The sequence below is a fragment of the Labeo rohita genome, chromosome 23, assembly GCF_022985175.1.
Source record: "Labeo rohita strain BAU-BD-2019 chromosome 23, IGBB_LRoh.1.0, whole genome shotgun sequence".
Taxonomy (NCBI): domain Eukaryota; kingdom Metazoa; phylum Chordata; class Actinopteri; order Cypriniformes; family Cyprinidae; genus Labeo; species Labeo rohita.
In genome coordinates this window covers 14,141,376-14,161,395 of record NC_066891.1, presented here as the reverse complement: position 1 = coordinate 14,161,395, position 20,020 = coordinate 14,141,376, and the positions used below count along the sequence as shown (strand labels likewise).

The window sequence follows — 20,020 nt, the reverse complement described above, 5'->3', positions numbered from 1 at the left end:
ATTAAAATTGTACAAATATAAACAGTAATCAGTAAGGTCCACATTTTATTTCTTGTATACATTTTTTGGTTTTGATTTTATTCTTAATAAATGATCAGTTATCCGACTAGTTAATTACGTTGTGTTAGTAAGTTGTGGAGGTGAATTTCTTTGATATACTTATTGCTTTGATTTTAATTTTCAGAGTGGTTGACTTGTCATTCATACCTGACCAGAGAATTAGTGAGGCTGACCTTTTTTAAAGTGATGGTGCTGTCTTTAACCGTTTGGTCAACTAGTTGACTTGTCATTAAATAACTGACTAGTGAATTAGTGAGGTCAACCTTTTTTTTTAAGAGATGGTGCTTTCTTTAACTGTTTGGTCAACTAGTTGACTTGGTATTTAATAACTAACTAGTGAATTAGTGAGGTCAACCATTTTTTAAGTGATGGTGCTTTCTTTAGCCGTTTGGTCAACTAGTTAACTTGTCATTTAGTAACTGGTTAGTGATTTAGTGAGGTTGACTTTTTTTTTTTTTTTTTTTTTTTTAAAGAGATAGTGCTTTTCTTAACTGTTTAGTCAACTAGTTGACTTGTCATTCATTAACTGACTAGTGAATTAGTGAGGTTGAGTATTTTTTTTTTAAGAGATGGTGCTGTCTTTAACCGTTTGGTCAACTAGTTGACTTGTCATTAAATAACTGACCAATGATAATTTTTTTTTTTTTTTAAAGAGTTGGTACTTTCTTTAACCGTTCAATAAATGACTAGTGAACTAGTGAGGTCGACCTTTTTTTAATTGATGGTGCTTCCTTTAACCGTTTGGTCAACTAGTTGACTTGTTATTCAATAACTGGTTGGTGAATTAGTGAGGTTGACTTTTTTTTTTAAAAAAGTAATAGTGCTCTCTATAACCGTTGGGTCAACTAGTTGACTTGTCATTTAATAATTGACCAATGAATTAGTGAGGCTGACTTTTTTTTTTTAAAGAGATGGTACTTTCTTTAACCGTTCAATAAATGACTAGCGAACTAGTTTGGTCGACCTTTTTTTTAATTGATGGTGCATCCTTTAACCGTTTGGTCAACAAGTTGACTTGTTATTTAATAACTGACTAGTGAATTAATGAGGTTGACTTTTTTTAAGTGATGGTACTTTCTTTAACCATTCGGTCAACTTGTCATTCTATAATTGTTTCTGAACAGATGCTAAGAAATGAGTCCAACTGGGGTCGTGAACTAAGGTGACCAGATTTCTGAAATGAAAACCGGGGACATTTCCAAGTTCAGTGGTCAAAATATCACTGAAATCTCACTTGTGGTTATCTACAAATTAAAAAACAATATGTTTTTGTTTTTTTCAATTGTTGTGGGATTCATATTAATATCATAATTGACAATTGCAGTGATGTTTGAGGATCAAACTTATACCGTAGTTTTTTCATACAATACTAAATAGTAACTGTCACAAATAGCAAGCATACAAAAACAGTGGCATTGGCTTTAGAAAAACACATATGATAAATAAAACTATTTAACAAATGTTATTTTCAAACTGTATTTAACATTTTTACAACTGTGAGTACAATAATTACAACTTTTCAAATTTTATGTTTATGCTTTCAGAAATGGAACTTTTCTGTCCCTAAGTGATTTCCAGTGTTTAATAATGTTTAAAAGGTTTAATATATATAAATTAGATTATAAACTTGTCCATTTAGTTGGCAGTGCAGTAGTTCTGTGCTTCTGAATGGCTGTGATATTTTAGTGATTCTGTCACATCGCGCAGTCAGTGTATTTGCCGGTTGTTTTGAACGTGCTGAAAAACGCGGACATTTCTGGGGACAGCTCCAGTCGGGGACAGGGCACCAAAAACCAGGACTGTCCCTGGAAAAAGGGGACATCTGGTCACCCTATCATGAACCCAAACCCAGCCTAATTATACAGTGCTTCCAGTTACAACTGATCAGTCAACCCATAAAAGCTGACTGACTAGTTGATTATGAATACATGTTTTGCAAATCCCTACTCCACACACCATAAGTCATCCAGTAACAGCACAATCACTGCAATGGAAAGGTAAACTCACCAGGCAATCTCCAGTCTCTGAGTCACAGCCGCTGGCATGCCCGTGGCAGTCACACTTCTCACAGGTGCCAAGATAAAGTCCAGGTGTGCGGGTGTAGCCGGCATCACACTCCTGCAAACAATGGGTGAGTCAGAGGTGGCTGGGTTCATAGGAGTCTGTGCTGAAGCTATGCATCTCTGCAACCATTCTCTTTATTGACATAGAGCTTTACAGCTAAAATGTTCCATGAGTTGCTAAGTAATTCCATTTAGAGATCAAGAAAAATGAATAAAAGGCTTGACAGGCAGAACCTCTGCTTAAGGGGAAGGTTTTTGCATCAACTCAGGCCGACACAAGTTCACACAGACTGAATGTTGCTATTTGAAGATGTAATGTACCTGGCATGAAGGTCCTGTGTATCCTTGAGGGCAGGCACACTCCTCCACTTCCAGAGCCCTATCGTTTCCTGTAGAGTGGGGCACTGCAATGTCCATTTGTATATTGGACATACTAAACAGGAGAGATTGAGATTAAACACTATTCCTGTTCACAAAATCGGTAAAGTGACAGAGAGGAACCTAACAGGATAAAGTGATGGTATCCAGAGGACGTTTCTATAAAGGACATCAAAAGTCAATGGATAATAAATGAGAAAGAGCAAAATTAAAAGTGCAAAGTTACCTGCTTTCAGCCATATTGTCTGCATAAGTGGCTCTGATCATAAAGACGTTGATATCTGCCAAAGCCATCAGCAGGTGCTCTCTAGTACATGGCTGTCCATCCGACCGTCTCCATGCAGACTGTGGGGATTACAGGCAATTAAAATTCATATAGCAAATCGAGCTAGATCAGGTTTCACTTCATGGCCTTTAAAAAAATTATATTTAAAAAAATAATATATTTGTTGTATAATTCTTATTAATTTCAATTAATATAACAATAATGAAAATTTACTTGAAATATAAATGCTTCATGATTAAGATGAGCAATTAATTTATTTGAAATATGAAATGTATTTATATGAATATAAAAAAGAATTAATAATAATAATAATAACAATAATTTTAAATATAATGTATTTATAAATATAAACAAAGGTATTATTATCAACATTATTTAATTAAAATGCAATATTTATAGTAAATAAAAGCATTATAATTAAGATGATTGCTATATATCAATTTATTTGAAATATAAATTTACTTTTATAAATATGAACAACTTATTATTATAATTATTACTACTACTACTACTACTACTACTAGCAGTACTAGATGTATAAATAAAAAAATGCATTATTAGTATTATTATTATTATTATTATTGTTGTTGTTGTTGTTGCTATAAAAAAATAAATAAAGTAATTACTTGTATAATTAGCATTCATTAAAAATCCAAAATTTATTTGAAATATAAATGCATTATGATTATGGTGACCAGTTCATTTATTTGAAATATGAAATGTATTTATATGAACATAAACAAATGAAACTGATAACAATAAATGTAACAATTATTTAAAATATAATGTATACAATAAATGTATTTATAAATATAAACAAAGGAAATTATTATTATTATTATTATTATTATTATATTATTTTGTACAAATGTGATTATTCATTGTGAATAATGCATTATGATTAAGATGACTACATATTATTAATTAATTTGAAATAGAAAAGTTACTTTTATAAATATAAACAATTATTACTAGCAGTAGTGGTTTAAAAATATATATTAAATATAACACCAAATAATGTAATTTTTATGAAAAAAAAAAAAATCTGCTTTGTACCAAACACTTAATAAAAAGAAGATTTTAAAAAAACATCTTAGGAACACACCTCTCGAAAAGATACAGTGATGGTGGCTGGTACTCTAGGAAGTGGTTTGGTCTCTGAATAATGTTCCAAGAAGATGCCGTTGCCTTGGAGAACCACATCCGGTCGTCCATCAATCACTAGCGAACGAGCCTGCGGCTCATAACGCACCCTATACTGGAGTTCTCCGCCATATGCTGTGACCTTTACGGAGCACAGAAAAACATGTTTTGAAAAACAACACACTGACATATGCTATATTACCTGACAAAGGTCAAATTGTAAATATGGCATTGCATCGCATAGCATGTTCTCACCTTGTCCCCTCTAAAACTCTGAGGCAGGACCCAGTAGTAGATGTCATTAGGAATATTGGCAAAAGATCGGTAGACCACCTCTGCACTGGCTCTCTGGTGGATGCCCTCAGAAATAGTTCTAGTGTTTGCTGCATTGGAAAGGGTGAAGAGCTGGCCATTGACACCACCTCGCACCTTCAGATTAACCAACAAATATATGAAAAAAATGAAAACATAAATTTTATATTACTTAAAGAGAACATCGGATGCCCATTTTCCACAAGATGGTATTCTCTAGGGTCTCTGTGAAATGTCTTCAACATACTTTGGTTAAAATTCCTCAATGGTCCCTTTTTACCATGTCAAAAACAGCTCTGCTAACAGCGACCTGGTTCAGTGCATGTCTCTTTAAATGATAATGAGCTACAGTTTACCCCGCCCCCTCTTCTGTTTTTCTTTGTATGCGGTGGTGCATTGCCATCAAAAACAAAACTAATCCACTGCGTCCTCAGTGGCTCTAATGGAGAAAATGACTTTTCACTTTTAAACCTAACGACAAAACATCTGCATTTCTTACGAGGCACTATTGTCTCTACAGCTGCTCGAGGATGGAAAAAATGGCCGACAGCGTACAACTGGCTGAGAGCGGAAATATGCTAACACGAGCCACCCCCTCACCGGTCGTAGGCGGGGCTTGAGCAGTATGACATCAAGGAGTGAATGGATTTTATCATTGTAGGGTGGTTGTGTCCACACACTGCTAAGATATTTATATGCAAACACCAAGTAAAAGTGAATTTTGCATCTGATGTCCCCTTTAAAAGGTACAACTACGTCAAGATTAGAGGATGCGCTTACCTGATCTCTGGTCCAGGTTGAACTGGCACACTGTTTAGTAACTCCCATACAGAAACACTGCAAGCAACCTTCAGGATTATCAGCCGCTAAATTAAAAGCGCCATTCTTACACTCATCACAGAGAGCACCAACCACATTGGCCTGCAAAACAAAAGGATGTGTCTGAACATTCAAACATTTAAGTCCCTTTTATGAAAAGGATTTGATTTCATCAAAAAAATCTTAATTTGTGTTCTTACAGGTTTGGACACACAGGAGGGTGAGTAATGGTAGTGCATTAAAAAAAAAAACAAAGATATGCAATTTAATACCTTGCAATAGCATGGTCTGCTGATGGGATTGATGGTTCCTCTGTTATCACACTTGGAAATCGCTGAACAGGGATAAGAACACCATATGGTTGACAATTACACCTGGAATGCTTTGAACATCCTGGTCACAAAAAGCTGTCATTCCAGCATACAGTGCAGTGAGGGTTAACCATTATCTAAAGCTTCACTTGACCTTCAGGGTAAAATGAGGCAGAAATTCCAAGAAAAGAAAAAGCTCATGGCAAGTAAATAAATCTTGCTACTAATATAAATCTAATAAATCATTTACTACCACAACTGTAAACAAAAATAAAGGAAGAATGCTTACAGCTAGCAGTAGGGATACATTTGCCATTGGGCTGAAGAGGGTTGCCGACATATCCCAGAGCACATCTGCGGCAAAACACACAGGTGATGACATATTTCGTATATGCATGCACTCAGCACCACAAAATGTCTGTTAAAACAACAGGTACAGTTGAGGTCAAGTTTACTTACACCTTGCAGAATCTGCGAAACGTTAATTTAGCAAAATAAAATTTTATACAAAATGCATGTTATTTTTTATTTAGTACTGACTTGAATAAGATCAAAAGTTTACATACACTTGATTCTTAATAACATGTTGTTACCTGAATGATACACAGCTGTATTTTTTGTTTAGTGATAGTTGTGCATGAGTCCCTTGTTTATCCTGAACAGTTAAACTGCCTGCTGTTCTTCAGAAATATCCTTCAGTTCCCACAAATTCTTTTTTTTTTTAGCATTTTTGTGTATTTGAACCCTTTTCAACAATGACTGGGTGATTTTGATATCCATCTTTTCACACTGAGGACAACTGAGGGACTCAAATGCAACTATTACAGAAGGTTCAAACACTCTCTGATGCTTCAGAAGGAAAAACAATGCATTAAGAGCCAGGGTTTTTTTCATTTAGCACTTTAGTACTAAAGCTACAGAAGATACTTACATGTTTCTCAGAAGACACAATAAGTTAAATTTACCCTGATCTTCAACTTCCAAAAGTTTTCACCCCCTGGCTCTTAATGCATTGCTTCCTTCTGAAGCATCAGATTCTGCAAGGTGTATGTAAACTTTTGACCTCTACTGTTTATGCAAAAGAGCTGCTCCATTACTTCTCACAACGTCGCCCGGTGTAACCGGGTCTGCAGGCGTCACATGTTGCCTGGTTGTCATGGTCCAGGAAGCAAGTATCAGAAAACCTTTGAACAAATCAACAGACCAGTTTAACACTTTAACACATGTTGTTTTAATCAAAGTTCCATTTAAAAATGTATAATTACTATTATAATAACAATATATCATCACATACCGTCGAGACGTCTCTGTGTATGGACAAGGACAGGGTTTGCAGTCATCGTATCGTCCTCGACTTGGGTCACCGAAGTAGCCAGGCTTGCATTTGTCACACTGAGGTCCTTCTGTGTTATGCTGACAACTCTGTCACATGACATTTACACTTAGTGTGTGGCATACAGTAATCTACTAACTGATGAAGCGTATGTTATCTGCATATTTATAATGCATAGAAACACTTATCCTTACCAGGCAGTGTCCACTAATAGGGTCACAGGCACTGGCATGACCATTGCAGTTGCAACCAGCACAAATGCCCAGGTAGGGTCCAGGTACCCGCTCGAAACCAGGTGAGCAAGACTCACAAGACAGGCCCGAATACCCAGCAGGACATCTGTGCGAGATCAACAGTTCACACAGATTAACACTTTCACACAGCTTATTCTTAGTTGCTCTTATAGTGTCCACAGACGATACAAAATGGTAAACAGAAATAAAATATGTGAAGTTTTTAGCCAAAAACATGGGGTGCAATCATTTTTATTCACAGGAACGTGACTTCACAGCACTCCGAGAGGTGATTTAAGAGGAGCTTTATGTTTTCTGACAGGCCTGTAATCCTATCTGTTGATTTAAAGGCACACTAACCTGCACTCCTCCACGTCTCTCGGGTTCTCCTGCAGGGTGAACTCTTTGCTGGTGGTATCCATGCTGATGTCACTCAGGCCCACACTGGCCATGCGGTTGTCATAAATGGTGCGAATGTGGATGCTTTCCAAATTGGCCAAGGTCATCATGAGGTCATCACGAGTTACTGCTCGCCCTGAGGAGTGCTGCCAGTTTTCCTGAGACACAGAGACGGAGAGGTGAACCACCATACATAACACAAACAAGCAACGCTGTTGCAAAACTATTTTAAAACAAAATAACAATAGAGAATCACTTAATATGGTATTAATATAGTTGGTAACACTTCACAAATTGGTTCATTAGTTGCATTTAATAAATTCATGTTAGTTATTACATTAACTATTAACCATTAACTATTAACTAATATTAACGAATGGAACCTTATTGTAAAACGTTATAAAATAGTTGAATATGTCAGTCTTACACCAATGTTTTAGCATCGTAGAGCTGACAATACTGCAAATTCATTACAATTTTACATTTCTTGAAATACATATTAAAAACTTTGAGATTTGATTTGCTTTTTTATTTTTAGATAACATTTAAAAACATATACAGTATAACATTACTGAATATTTATTTTTCATATAAATACTGTTCTCTTTTAAACCTTCTGCTCAAAAATGCATCACTGTTTCCACAAAAATATTAATATTACAGTTAAAAACACTTTAATAATAATGCTTGGACACCAAATCAGCATATTAAAATGTTTTCTGAAGGATCATGTGACACTTAAGACTGGAGTAATGATGCTGAAAACTCAGCTTTGTCATGACAGGAATAAATTACATTTGAAAATATTTTAAAATACAAAAGTTATTTTATACTCTAATAATGTTTCACAATATTAATGCTTTATTTTTTATCTAATAAATTAAGGCTTGTTGAAAGAAATGTCTTTTTTTTTTTTTCAAAAACATAAAACTCCAAACTTTTTAAATAGTTGTGTTCATATATTTACATTTTATGTTTTTAAATAAGTCTTTTCTGCTCATGAGGGCTGCGTTTATTTGATTCAAAATCAAGAAAAACAAAAATATTGTGAAATATTTTTGCAATTTAAAATGGTGTTTTTCCATTTTAATGTACTTTAAAGCAGAATTTATTCCTGTGATGCAAAGCCGAATTTTCAGCATCATTACTCCAGTCTTTAGTGTCACATGATCCTTCAGAAATCATTCTAATATGCTGATTTATCATCAATGTTGGAAACAGTTATGCTGCTTAATATTTTTTTGGAACCTGTGATACTTTTTAAGGCTAAATCGATGAATAAAACATTAAAAAGAACTGAATTTATTTTAAAACAAATTCTGTTTTGAATAAATGCTGTTCTTTTTAACTTTTTATTCATCAAAAAATCTTAAAGAAAAGTATCACAGATTCCAAATAAATACTAAAGAGCACAACACTGATAATAAATCAACATATTAAAATGATATCTGAACGATCATGTGACACTGAAGACTGGAGTAATGGCTAATGAAAATTCAGCCTTGCGTCACAGAAATAAATTATATTTTAAAGTATATTAAAATAGAAAACTGTTATTTTAAATTGCAATAACATTTCATAATATTACTTTTTTTGTATTTTTAATCAAATAAATGCAACTAGATGAGCATAAAGCATTCAGAGCATTCTTTAATAAAACAAAACAAACAAAAAAAAACATTAAAAATCGTACTGATCTCAAACTTTTGAACAGCAGTATATATTTTATATATTTAAGCATTTCACATATGCGGCTTACCTCTGTAAACTTGATCTCTCTTTGGTTGATTGTGTCAGGCAAAGTGGGGTCTCCTCTACGGTAAATAAATTTCTGCCCGCTGCCGCTCAGCACAACATCAGGTTTCTCCTTTGGTTCCGATCCACCTCGCTGCAGTGAGTAACTCACCTTAAACCTCAGATAACCTCCATACGAGTCAACCTGTACAACACAGACAAAGTGTCCAAATTACCAAGACGCATATTTCACACAAGCTTTCCAAGACAATCAAGCAACAACATCTGAATATTCACAGTGAGAGAAGAGACAGCAAATAATAGGGAGAAGATGAAAACGGTATTGAAACTACAGGATGTATTGTGTATTGTGAAGGGGAAAGAAACCTTGTTGCCCAGAAACTGGCGAGGCAAACTCCAATAGGTGTCTTGATCGAGGAAACGGCGAGACAGATCCACTAGTTGGAACTCCTCACTCTCTGGATTGATCAACATCTGAGTAGTCGAGAGATGTGGTGGAGTGCTTGGGCGACTGGGAAGCGACACATTGACTCCTGTGGAATAAAAAAAGATCGACAGAAAGGTGTTCATCATATTTTTGAGCCCAGTTACTTTAACCCCAATAAAGCCTACTGCATCATATTTTAATATTTTTATATACTACGTCTAAATGTTTAGTAAACTGTTCTTATAAGTAATTATGTTGAGTACCTTTGAAGTCGTCCTCCTCTGTGAAGCGCAGTGTGATTTGGTTGCGGTAGCGACTGGTGCTCTGGCAGTTCTTTGTGATGCCAAAACAGAAGCATGGCATGCAGTGATCGCCCACGCTAAAGTGTCCATCACGGCAGTTACCTGCTAACGCGTACAGAGAGGATGACACAACTGGACAAGAACAACATGGAAGACAAAGGATGGAAAGACCACCACCGTCAGGTTTGAGCTGCCTCACAGTCATGAGACCACAATGTTACAACATGAGTTCAAAGAACAGCAGGATAACCTGTGTCTCGCAAATAAAAGATGACATCCATGGTCTCTTCATGAAAGAAAGCATCTGACAAGAACAAACATATAATACAAAATGCACAGCAATCCAAAGGTGTTCGCACCATATGGAGCTGGTGCAGTACCTGGATTTGGTCTCTGAGACAGGTTTAGGACCCCATCAGGAATGGCAAACACTAGGCCTTTAGCGTTGATGGCCTCACAGGTATACGCGCCCTGGTCACCTTCCTTCACATCACGGATGGTGAGCGTTCCTTGCCCATTCTCACTGGTCATTGTGACTCTGTCAAAAGAATAATGTTGAAATTAGGGCTGAGACCCATTTCCTGGCTATTATTTCATGTTTTATTCCTTGTACTCTGTCCAGCTATTTTTCAATGAAAGAATGTCCCATGTGAATGGTTCCAATGAAATAATATTTCATTTAAATATCAATCATATATTTAATTTGTTAATTTAATTAATATTAATTTCAATAAAATGAACATATTTTATTACTAGTTTAAATGCTCACATATTCATGCTCATAACTTAGTAGCCTACTCAGATTATTTTCACTTATTTTTACTATTTTAATATTAATTATTGAATTACACATTTGTATGTGTGTGTTTTTTCTGCTGGGTATTTAATTTGATTGATTTTATCTGTGTAATTAGTTGGGGTTGTTTACTAAAATAATAGTTTTGCGGAAATATAATTTCTGACAAATGAGTCTGCTATCAGTGAAAGCCCATTTCTGCCACTGAAGGTAATTGCAAGTTTGCATTTTACAATTCTGACCTTTCTGATAAAAACTCTTAATTCTGAGAACCATTTTTCACCCCCTCAAAATTGGACCTTATAAGTCGCAATTGCACGTTTATATCTTTACAATTCTGACAAAGACAGTCAAAATTGCGAGATTAAAAAAAAAAACGCAACTGCGAGAAACAAAGTCAGAAATTTTGATTTTTTTTATCTTGCAATTGTTACTTTCACAGTCACAATTTAGTTCTCAGAATTGGGAGAATCTCGCAATTCTGACAATATAACTAGCAATTGAGAGTTTATATCTCACAATTTTGACTTTATTTCTCAGAATTGCTACTTTATATTTCAGAATTATGAGTTTAATTCTCAGAAATATGAGTTTATATATTGCAATTCAGACTATACAACTTGCAACTGAGTTTATATCTTAAAATTCTGAGAAAAAAAAAAAGTCAGAGATGTACATCTGAGATGTAAACTTGCAATTGCGAGAAGTCAGAATTGTGAGAAAAAAGTCACAATTATCCTTTTTTATTTTTTATTCAGTGGCAGAAACGGGTTTCCATGGCTAACTGTACAGTTATTAGTCCATTAGGAAAATCTAATAAAGAAAAATAACAATTTTTGAGAGCATGTCAGTCTTTTTTTCCCTCAAAACTGGACTTTATAACTCGCAATTGCAAGTTTACATCTCACAATTCTGAGATGAACTGTGAATTGTGAATTGCGAGAACTGCGAGATATAAACTCACAATTGCGTAAAAAAGTAAGAATTGTGAGATACAAAAAATGTGAGAAAATTTCAGAATTTTTTATCTCAGAACTGAGTTTATTTTGCAATATCTCACAATTCTGAGAAATAAACTTAGAGCTCTGAGATATAACTATATATATATATATATATATATATATATCTTGAAATTTGCAATAATTTATAAATTATGAATTATGATTATGAATTATGATTATGATTATGACCAAATACAAAACTATACACTAAAAATGATTTAAAAAAATAATAAAATCACATCTGACAGATGTGTAGGAAAAACCTACAATAGCCTAGAAATGAAAACACAGAAAGAAAGTACATGCTGAGGGGCAAATTAAATATAGCTCTGGTTATATATTAATAATATACAATAATTATTATGACAAATAATAACGGCAAAGCAGCAACATCAGAAAATAACTACTTTGAAGTTCAATAATTGGAAAGCAGAGTTCACAACCTTTTTGCCAAAAAACAACAGTCTGTTTCTTATTAAGTATATTGAGTATTGCCCTCTGTTTTCATTTAGACTAGTGCTGAAGTTACTAATTTACCCGTTTATAGAGTTCAGCTCTGGGAATACAACAGGAATGAATGAAACCGCAAGTATTCTTCACTTTGCATTTATTCAGACTTTAAGAGAATATGGACTATATGACTTTACCATAAGGTATGCTTCCATTACCCAGTTTTTATGCTCATTTTAAAATATCGCATGAGAAACGAGTGATGGAAACGCCATCATGAGACTTTGCGCGATGGGACGGCATAACCTGACTAACCAGCATCTGAAATGTCATGATCATTCTTAAATGCCTGTCATCAAAGTATTTTAATAATTGCATATCTGTATAACTGCATCCCAGAACTGTCTTACATGACTGCAGGCACCCACTCCGAAAGCAATGACTGCATTTATTGTACTTCGTCGGCTTGCTCTGAGGCACAAGTACTTTATTATACATGAAAATTATTACATTCAGTGGCTTCTTCTACTTTTCTTAGTGATATTTAGTGTAAGTTTATCAGAAAGTGATGATTTTGTTCTCTTTGACTCTTTGGAAACGGTGCTTATTCGCAAATGTTTTATGTGATATTTCAATTTTAAATTTTAAATTCGCCACTTTGAATGGAAACCCAGCTATAGATTGTGGACATATTGATCATTTTAGAGTTTTTTAAATCTGCAATGCTTATTACCTGCTATTGGCTGGTATGTGTCCCCAATTAAGACGCCATGTGATGATGGGAACAGGCACACCAATGGCAGAACAAGTAAAGGTCACAGTATCCCCCCGTGCTGCGATGATGGACTCTTCCGGCGAGATGGTCACAGTGGGTGGTGCTTGGGTACGATAAAAGCGAACATACAGTATAAGCATTTAACAGTACACTCAATTTCAATCCACATATCTGAATGCTAACATAGTAAAAGAGACATATGGACACAAGAAACTACACATACTCAGCAAGACTTTGATTTTTAAATTGGCAGCCTGTGACAGCACAAGTTTTATTTGGCAGATTCATTCAGTGAGTTTAGCCAACCAGAGCCGGAGGCACTGCTGGCAGAAACAACACCAAAGCCGCCTGTTAAATAAGCCACAAGCACAAGATAAATGGGAGATGAGATCTATATGTTATTGAAAAAGCTGGTGAATATGAATCTTTCTATGTTGACTATAAATACATTTCAAGATTTGGAAGAAGCAACCATGTTAGAAAGCCAATGTTAGAAAGTGTGACAGTGAAAGAAAAGTGGAGACAAAAGAGTTATGGTGTTTGGAATGACATGACAACCAATGTTTACTTGTTAAAGATTCATTAGATTGTAACGCCTTACCACAACCGTATTCATCAGAGCGGTCGGCACAATCCGGCTCCTCGTCACACTGGTAACTGGCAGGAATGCATGTGCGGTCAGACAAACACACAAACTGCTCTGGGGCACATGTGTCCCCAGGAGCTTTGGTGGCTGAAGCAACAAGAAAAAAAAGAGTCAATTGTTAGCCAAGTGAGTTTAACCAAAGTATGTAATTTCTGTGCCTATATTGGCAACAAATGTAACTGCAAAAATAATAACAGTTTTCAAACAAACTTACGGCAGTTCATCTCATCTGAGTTGTCTTGACAGTCATTATCTCCATCACAACGCCACAGTTTCAGGGCACAGCGGCCGTTCTGACACTTAAACTCATTGGGTTCACAGGGAGACGGAGTTCCTTTGCAATTAAAAATAGTTAAATGCAAAGAATAGGCAAATGTTATCACCAGCATAACATGATTGATTATACATAAGTGGTTTGAATTCAGTGATAAATGAAACTGCCGTATGTCCTACCACAACTGAACTCATCGCTGCCATCAGCGCAATCCCTTTCGCCATCACACACATAGTCTCGTGAAATACACTGTCCGTTCTGACAGGTGGCCTGGTCTGCACGGCAGGGTCCCGGGCCAGGTGGGGGTCTGGTTTTAGGAGGCGTAGGTGGAGTAGGGCGTACAGGAACAACGGCTTTGAAAACAAATTATATAATTAGAGCTATCTACAAAAAGTAGCTTTTAAAGTCAATTTTTGGTTTGTTTTATTTAAATATTATTTAAAAAAATATCCTATGCAATGCATTAAATTAATGTTGCACTGCACTGCAAAGCAACATAACATAAAATAAAACATTAAGAACAATACAAATTAAAGCAATGCCACTAATTTCTGAGCCAAATTTCACTCACCACAGTTCATTTCATCACTGAAGTCATTGCAGTCAGGCCGTTTGTCACACACATACTCTAGAGGGATACACGCCAGCCCGTCCTGACATCTGAACTCATCTGACAAGCATTCTCTGGGAACGGGGATCACTGAGGTGGTAGAGACAGACATATGCAATGCTGTGACGCAATGTATGTAATGCAGTGCAGGGATCCAAGAAAAACTGTACACAATGCATTGTTGAAAGATGTTTCAACGATTCAGTGCAAGCCTATCATAGCCTTGCCATGCTGGATCTGCCATTTCAAGAGGACACAAAAGGGCTTTGTTCACACAGGCAGCGAAAATCCAAAATCCGATTCCAAAACAAATGTGTTTTATAGTCTGAGTAGCAGAGAAAAAAAAAGACAAAATTTAGAAAGTAAATCCACATGTGGTTTGAAATCCAATTAAAATCTGTCTTTTGGTTTTGTTCTGGTTTGTTTTGTTTGTAATCCACAATCTGAAGGAAAGGTCAGATTTCAGTTTTTTTTGCTAAATGTAGACAGTCAGTCCTGATTTATGTGTAGCGTGAACAAAGCCACAGTTTAAATCTGTACGTTCATTCTGGTTTTTCTATCCAGTCTTGTGTTCTCTTATCTGTTATCTCTATCTAAAAGATAGGGAAAAAATTCAGTTCCAACACATACGAAAAACAAAAGTGGATACTGCAAACACAAACACATTATATTGTCTGAAAACGATACTTCAAAGATAGGTGCATTCCTGACATCAGCTTCACTTCAAATCCATGACAAGCCATGCAAAGCCTTTTGTTCTTCTCGTCAGACTCAGGTCTTCATCATAGTGCACACATGCATAAAGGTTTCATTCTTTATCCAGCCACTACTGCTGAGAATTCCTTCAGTTCTCATAAATGAACAAGACTGGACTGTGTTCTAATGCAATACTGTCTCCATGCAGCAGACCTGGTTGAGGACAAACCTGGCACACCGATGGGCACCACCGGAGGGGGAGGATCAGCTATGAACCAGACCATAACCAGACAACATTATCTATACTGCATTGCTGAATGATGAATAGTTACAAACGTAACTGCAAAAATTAATAGTTATATAAACAATAAAGTGTAAAAGACAAAGGTATAAAAATGCAAGTTTTGGATTTGACAATAATTCGATTTGACAATTTAATGTAAACGAGAAGAGTCGTACAATTAAGACAGATAGTTAGATAGATAGATAGATAGATAGACAGACAGATAGATAGTGCAGACGAGGATCGTTTTCCTTTTAAAACGCCGTTTTAAAACGAAAACGCACTAGTGTAAATAGGGCCTCACTGTGTTTAAATTTTAATTTTGACAGTTGCAATTTAAAGATTTGAACATTCCATCTATTAGATTTTTATGATTTTTCATTTTTAAGAAGGTCCAATCAGTCAGCAAGAAAAAGAAAAAGAATAATAGTAAGTTTAAATAGGATTTCAGTGGCTTTCTCAAGCCAGCTTAATAATAATTAGTAAATAGTAACAAATTGGGTTTATTTTAGGGCTGCCCTCAACTAAACATTTTTCTGATCGACTAGTAGTCACACGTTTATTAATAGCCATATAAATCATAATAATGAGCCTTTAATTGCCTACATACCCTAATAAGCACTCAAGTGCACAAAAAATGGTTGCCACAGTGCACCGGTAGAACTAATAATTCTGAATGTGTCTGAGAAAAAGAGCAAGGACACTGCAATAATGTTTTAATAATTTACTGATAAACTAGTGATTTCTTTGTTTTCGGCAAAAACTGGCTTGTCATCTCCACAGTAGTGATGCGCCTGTATGCATGTTTCATATGGATGACATAATCTGAGACATAGAGTCTTTACAGATTCAAAAGATGTATTACTTTTATATGTATGACCAAAAATGACAGCACATCCATCTGTCATGCAGTGAGCATCCACATTTTTCTAGGTTAACATTAGATTGAGCGGCCATGTAAAGTTGCTACTACATACATTGTGCAAATGAAAAGCCATATTTGAGGTTGAGGAATGATAAGTGAGCATTTGGATGTCCTGCCTGATGTACTATATTTCCACACAGACCATCCGTTAATGATCTGTCTGTCACAGACTGCGTGGCCTCGCCACTTACTGTGGAACTTTTTTCATGTTCCAGACCAATTCAGTGTTTACAAACGTGATGATGTTTATTGTGAAAATTACGGTTTTCAAGTAGCAGTCTATGGAAGCCATGGAATAAAAGAAGTATATTTAAGTTTATATTTTAAAATTCTGACTTTATTCTTGCAATTCCGAGATTGTATCTCACAATTCTGATAAGAAAAATCACTTTGTCATTCTCTTTTCCCCTCACTTCAGAAACATGAGTTTATATCCCACATTTCTGTTTTTTTTCTCAGAATTTACAAACTTGCTATTGTTGACTTAAATAGAGTTATAAGGTCCAAACTAGGAGATGTGAAATAAAATAGATAAATGATATGTAAAATATTGTTGTTTTAAATAGTATTCATGCCGTAACTGTAGGGCTAACACAATATGTCCCCTATAAACTGCATATGTGAATATTATGTAGACAAATTGTTTAAATCAAATTTTGCTTTAGAAGTAATCATAGCAGGTTTCATCCACACTCTGTCTATTTAAACATCTGCGTTTAGCTTCAAATGGCATTTCTGATGACCTTATTCTATAAAAATGATTTGCATTCTGATTCTGACATAACACAACAATACATTTTTTTCTCTTATTCCATGGATTTCACCCATTTCCCGCCACTTGTTACCAGTGTTTTTCTGCCTCCACAATGCGAGCGCAACTGCAGGTGATGTAACTGTAAAGCCTACTCCAAATTGGTCTATCAGATTACAAATATAAAGTCTGTCATATTGTTTGTTTATACATAAATATAATGAAATCACCCAATTTCTGATATCATGACATTGCTAGTCATCACTAGGAAAACAAAACAAAACTGAACATACCTTCTCCAAGCCGCCTGAACTGGAAGCCTATTACTGAGGTATCATAAGAGGCAATGGTGCCCTCTTTAACCACTGAGAACAGGACACCTCTGATCTGCGTTTCATTAGAATTATTATCTGAGCCGACGTCCAGCTCCACAAACACATCTTCGCCGATTTTCCTGCGAAAGTACACAGAGTACACAGTTAACCAAAACAAGTCCAAATAAGCAAACCACATAAACCAACTTAAGATGGTTTGTTGGTATCCCAGTCTGCTCAGGCTGCTCTGTTTGTTGTTTTCACAGAGGGTTTTGACATCAGGCTGGGAGACCATCTTAAACCAGCTGGTTTAAGATGTTTTTGAGCAGAGTAATCATAAGAAGTCCTATAATGCAAAAAGAACTTGAGCTTATTCGATTATTAAAAAAAAAAAAAAAAAAAAAAAAAAAAAAAGAATCAGTTCCCTAATGGTTATAAAGTAAACTAACTATCCTTATGTAATAGAACATACACAATTATCTTAGTGTTTGAAACTGAAAATGGTGTTTACTTAATGAGAACCACATTGACGGTCTGCTGTCCTGGTATTCTGTTGTAGTCCGACTCAAGCTGTGGAGAAGATAAACACCATTAATCACCACATACTGGCCTTGCCTTACAAAGTACTTCAGTCTCTGTGTGTACAACATTTGAGTTTTACAGCTCAATACTGATTTAAACATTAACACAGTACAGACAAAAATCAGAGGAAAGGCATGTGATCAATAATATGACACAATATGCAGGTGGAGCACACCCTAATTATTATTGTGAAAACTCTCTGATGGTATTTCTTCAGCTCACAGTCCGTGAGTAGACGCACATACCGTATCGACAATAGCAGATGATATCTCTCCGAAAGCGGGAGAGCTGATGTCATCAAGTTCAGGCCCATACTGGAATGAGTTTGTGAAGTTCACCAGTGCCCGATAGTAAACTAGAAACAAGAAGAAGGCTGTCAGACTCAGCAACAGTACTAGAGAATAATCATTATAGTAATTCATATAAATAGCAAGTCATTTGTTTATAAAAATAAAAATATATGCCAGTAACATTTCACTTGACAAGTACAATATAGACAATATAAATCAATACTGTTATCAATATTACTGTAATGTACTGGCGGTTCGTGTGACATAGCAAGAAACAAGACTTCTTTCGCCCAAATGGAAAGCATATATACACTGTCTAAATTGTTCCCTGTCCACTATATAGTGCACTACGGACAATTCACTGTACAGAAAATATAAATTCTGTAAACAAGTGACCAATTTCAGATCGCAGCTTCAGCGTTTATTGATAGTGTAGAGGGTGGGAAGCTTTGGATTCTAGAGAGCATTTGATTGGACAGAAAGTTCGATGTGAAGCTGAAGTGCAGGGTGATGTCATCAAAATCGTTGATCCATATTATCTCGTAATTGCGAATTTAAAAATAATTATCATTATTTTGGAGCACACTAGTTTATACATAACGTTAAGGCTAACATTCATACTAAAAGCCAAAAATCTTCCATTTGGAATTCATGGGGAGTTTAAACTTTTATTATATGAAAGTTAATTCTTAGGATGCAATGATATTCAAATGAAGACAGACAGTTGATCATTATTTTCATGTTATGGCTGATAATTAAATATATGGCTCAATATTACATTTTGCACTGTTTTTTCTAAATAAATATAAGAAAATAAAAACTAAAATAAATCATTTTAAGTTCAATACAAAATAATTAAGGCATCTCAACATTATAAATGTACAGAATAAAAATATTCATTTTGAAATGTACTAAAGATTAAAATGTTGTTAAATTATTCATTTTCTATGTATATATCTGATATATATAGGTCCTTATGAAATCTCTTTTTCAGCTTTATTTTGAATTTTTTACTTTTTTTTCCATTTTAATTTTTTGGATTCTTTTTTTTTTCCACTTTAATTTTTCTAGACTCTGTTTTAATGGTGAAATTAAAAAAACATGAATCAAAAAGCATGTCTAATCAATTGAAATCATAAAATGTCTACAATTTAACAGCAATTTATTGAAAGTTTAACAAAAATCACATTTTTATGGCCCTATGAAATACTACATTTTTTTCTCTCAAATTCAGGTTTATTTGTATCAGTGAATTTCCACAAATTTTTGTGATTCCATTTAATGGTTTCATTAAATTGTAATCATCAAAGGCATCTGTAATTAGTTGATTTTTATATATATATATATAAAATCAACTAATTACAGATGATAAAATGTTTTTTTGTATATATATACACATTTTTGTATATATATACACATTTTTCTGGTAAACAAATTCTGGTAAATAATTTCTCTAGTAAATATTCCTTAAAAAAATGTTTTAATAATTTTATTATTAATAGTAGGACTGTCATTACATCAAATAATATATTTCTGTCACAATTTCTTCAAGTTAAACCAAACATTACTTTGATGGATTGCTGTGAATACGTTTGTTTGTATATATGACCATAGTTTTTCTCAAAATAAATTGTAAAATGCTCATGAGTGACCCTCAGAGCAGTTTAAGAGTTTATGTTTATGTGTTCATGTACTCATATTTTAAGTGGCAGAGGCTGAAAACACCACAAGCGTCATTCATGCTTCAGCATGTGTGTAGTAAATGAAACTACACATCAGCACCATTCATTCACAAAGAGACACACA

General features: G+C 34.8%; 1 protein-coding gene across 17 annotated transcripts in view; it reads right to left on the bottom strand.

The window, feature by feature from the left end:
- hspg2 (heparan sulfate proteoglycan 2) overlaps positions 1-20,020 on the bottom strand; it is a 127,901-nt gene that overhangs the window by 57,895 nt on the left and 49,986 nt on the right. For 11 of the 17 annotated variants that reach the window (XR_007825539.1, XM_051097222.1, XM_051097224.1 and 8 more), the window contains exons 4-28: positions 18,170-18,279; positions 17,854-17,912; positions 17,322-17,482; positions 15,299-15,337; positions 14,335-14,463; positions 13,943-14,116; positions 13,704-13,823; positions 13,445-13,576; positions 12,802-12,946; positions 10,202-10,359; positions 9,783-9,953; positions 9,459-9,625; positions 9,097-9,276; positions 7,299-7,495; positions 6,900-7,044; positions 6,667-6,794; positions 6,470-6,556; positions 5,662-5,726; positions 5,334-5,395; positions 5,023-5,163; positions 4,186-4,359; positions 3,893-4,072; positions 2,728-2,846; positions 2,445-2,556; positions 2,068-2,178 (exon numbers count right to left, since the gene is read on the bottom strand). Coding sequence is in view for 16 of the 17 variants with exons in the window: in XM_051097222.1 (XP_050953179.1) it covers positions 2,068-2,178; positions 2,445-2,556; positions 2,728-2,846; positions 3,893-4,072; positions 4,186-4,359; positions 5,023-5,163; positions 5,334-5,395; positions 5,662-5,726; positions 6,470-6,556; positions 6,667-6,794; positions 6,900-7,044; positions 7,299-7,495; positions 9,097-9,276; positions 9,459-9,625; positions 9,783-9,953; positions 10,202-10,359; positions 12,802-12,946; positions 13,445-13,576; positions 13,704-13,823; positions 13,943-14,116; positions 14,335-14,463; positions 15,299-15,337; positions 17,322-17,482; positions 17,854-17,912; positions 18,170-18,279 (3,266 nt within the window). In the remaining variant the exon portion in view is untranslated. The remainder of the gene's footprint in view (positions 1-2,067; positions 2,179-2,444; positions 2,557-2,727; positions 2,847-3,892; positions 4,073-4,185; positions 4,360-5,022; positions 5,164-5,333; positions 5,396-5,661; positions 5,727-6,469; positions 6,557-6,666; positions 6,795-6,899; positions 7,045-7,298; positions 7,496-9,096; positions 9,277-9,458; positions 9,626-9,782; positions 9,954-10,201; positions 10,360-12,801; positions 12,947-13,444; positions 13,577-13,703; positions 13,824-13,942; positions 14,117-14,334; positions 14,464-15,298; positions 15,338-17,321; positions 17,483-17,853; positions 17,913-18,169; positions 18,280-20,020) is intronic. The other 6 variants (XM_051097225.1, XM_051097236.1, XM_051097238.1 and 3 more) reach the window with 3 other exon arrangements.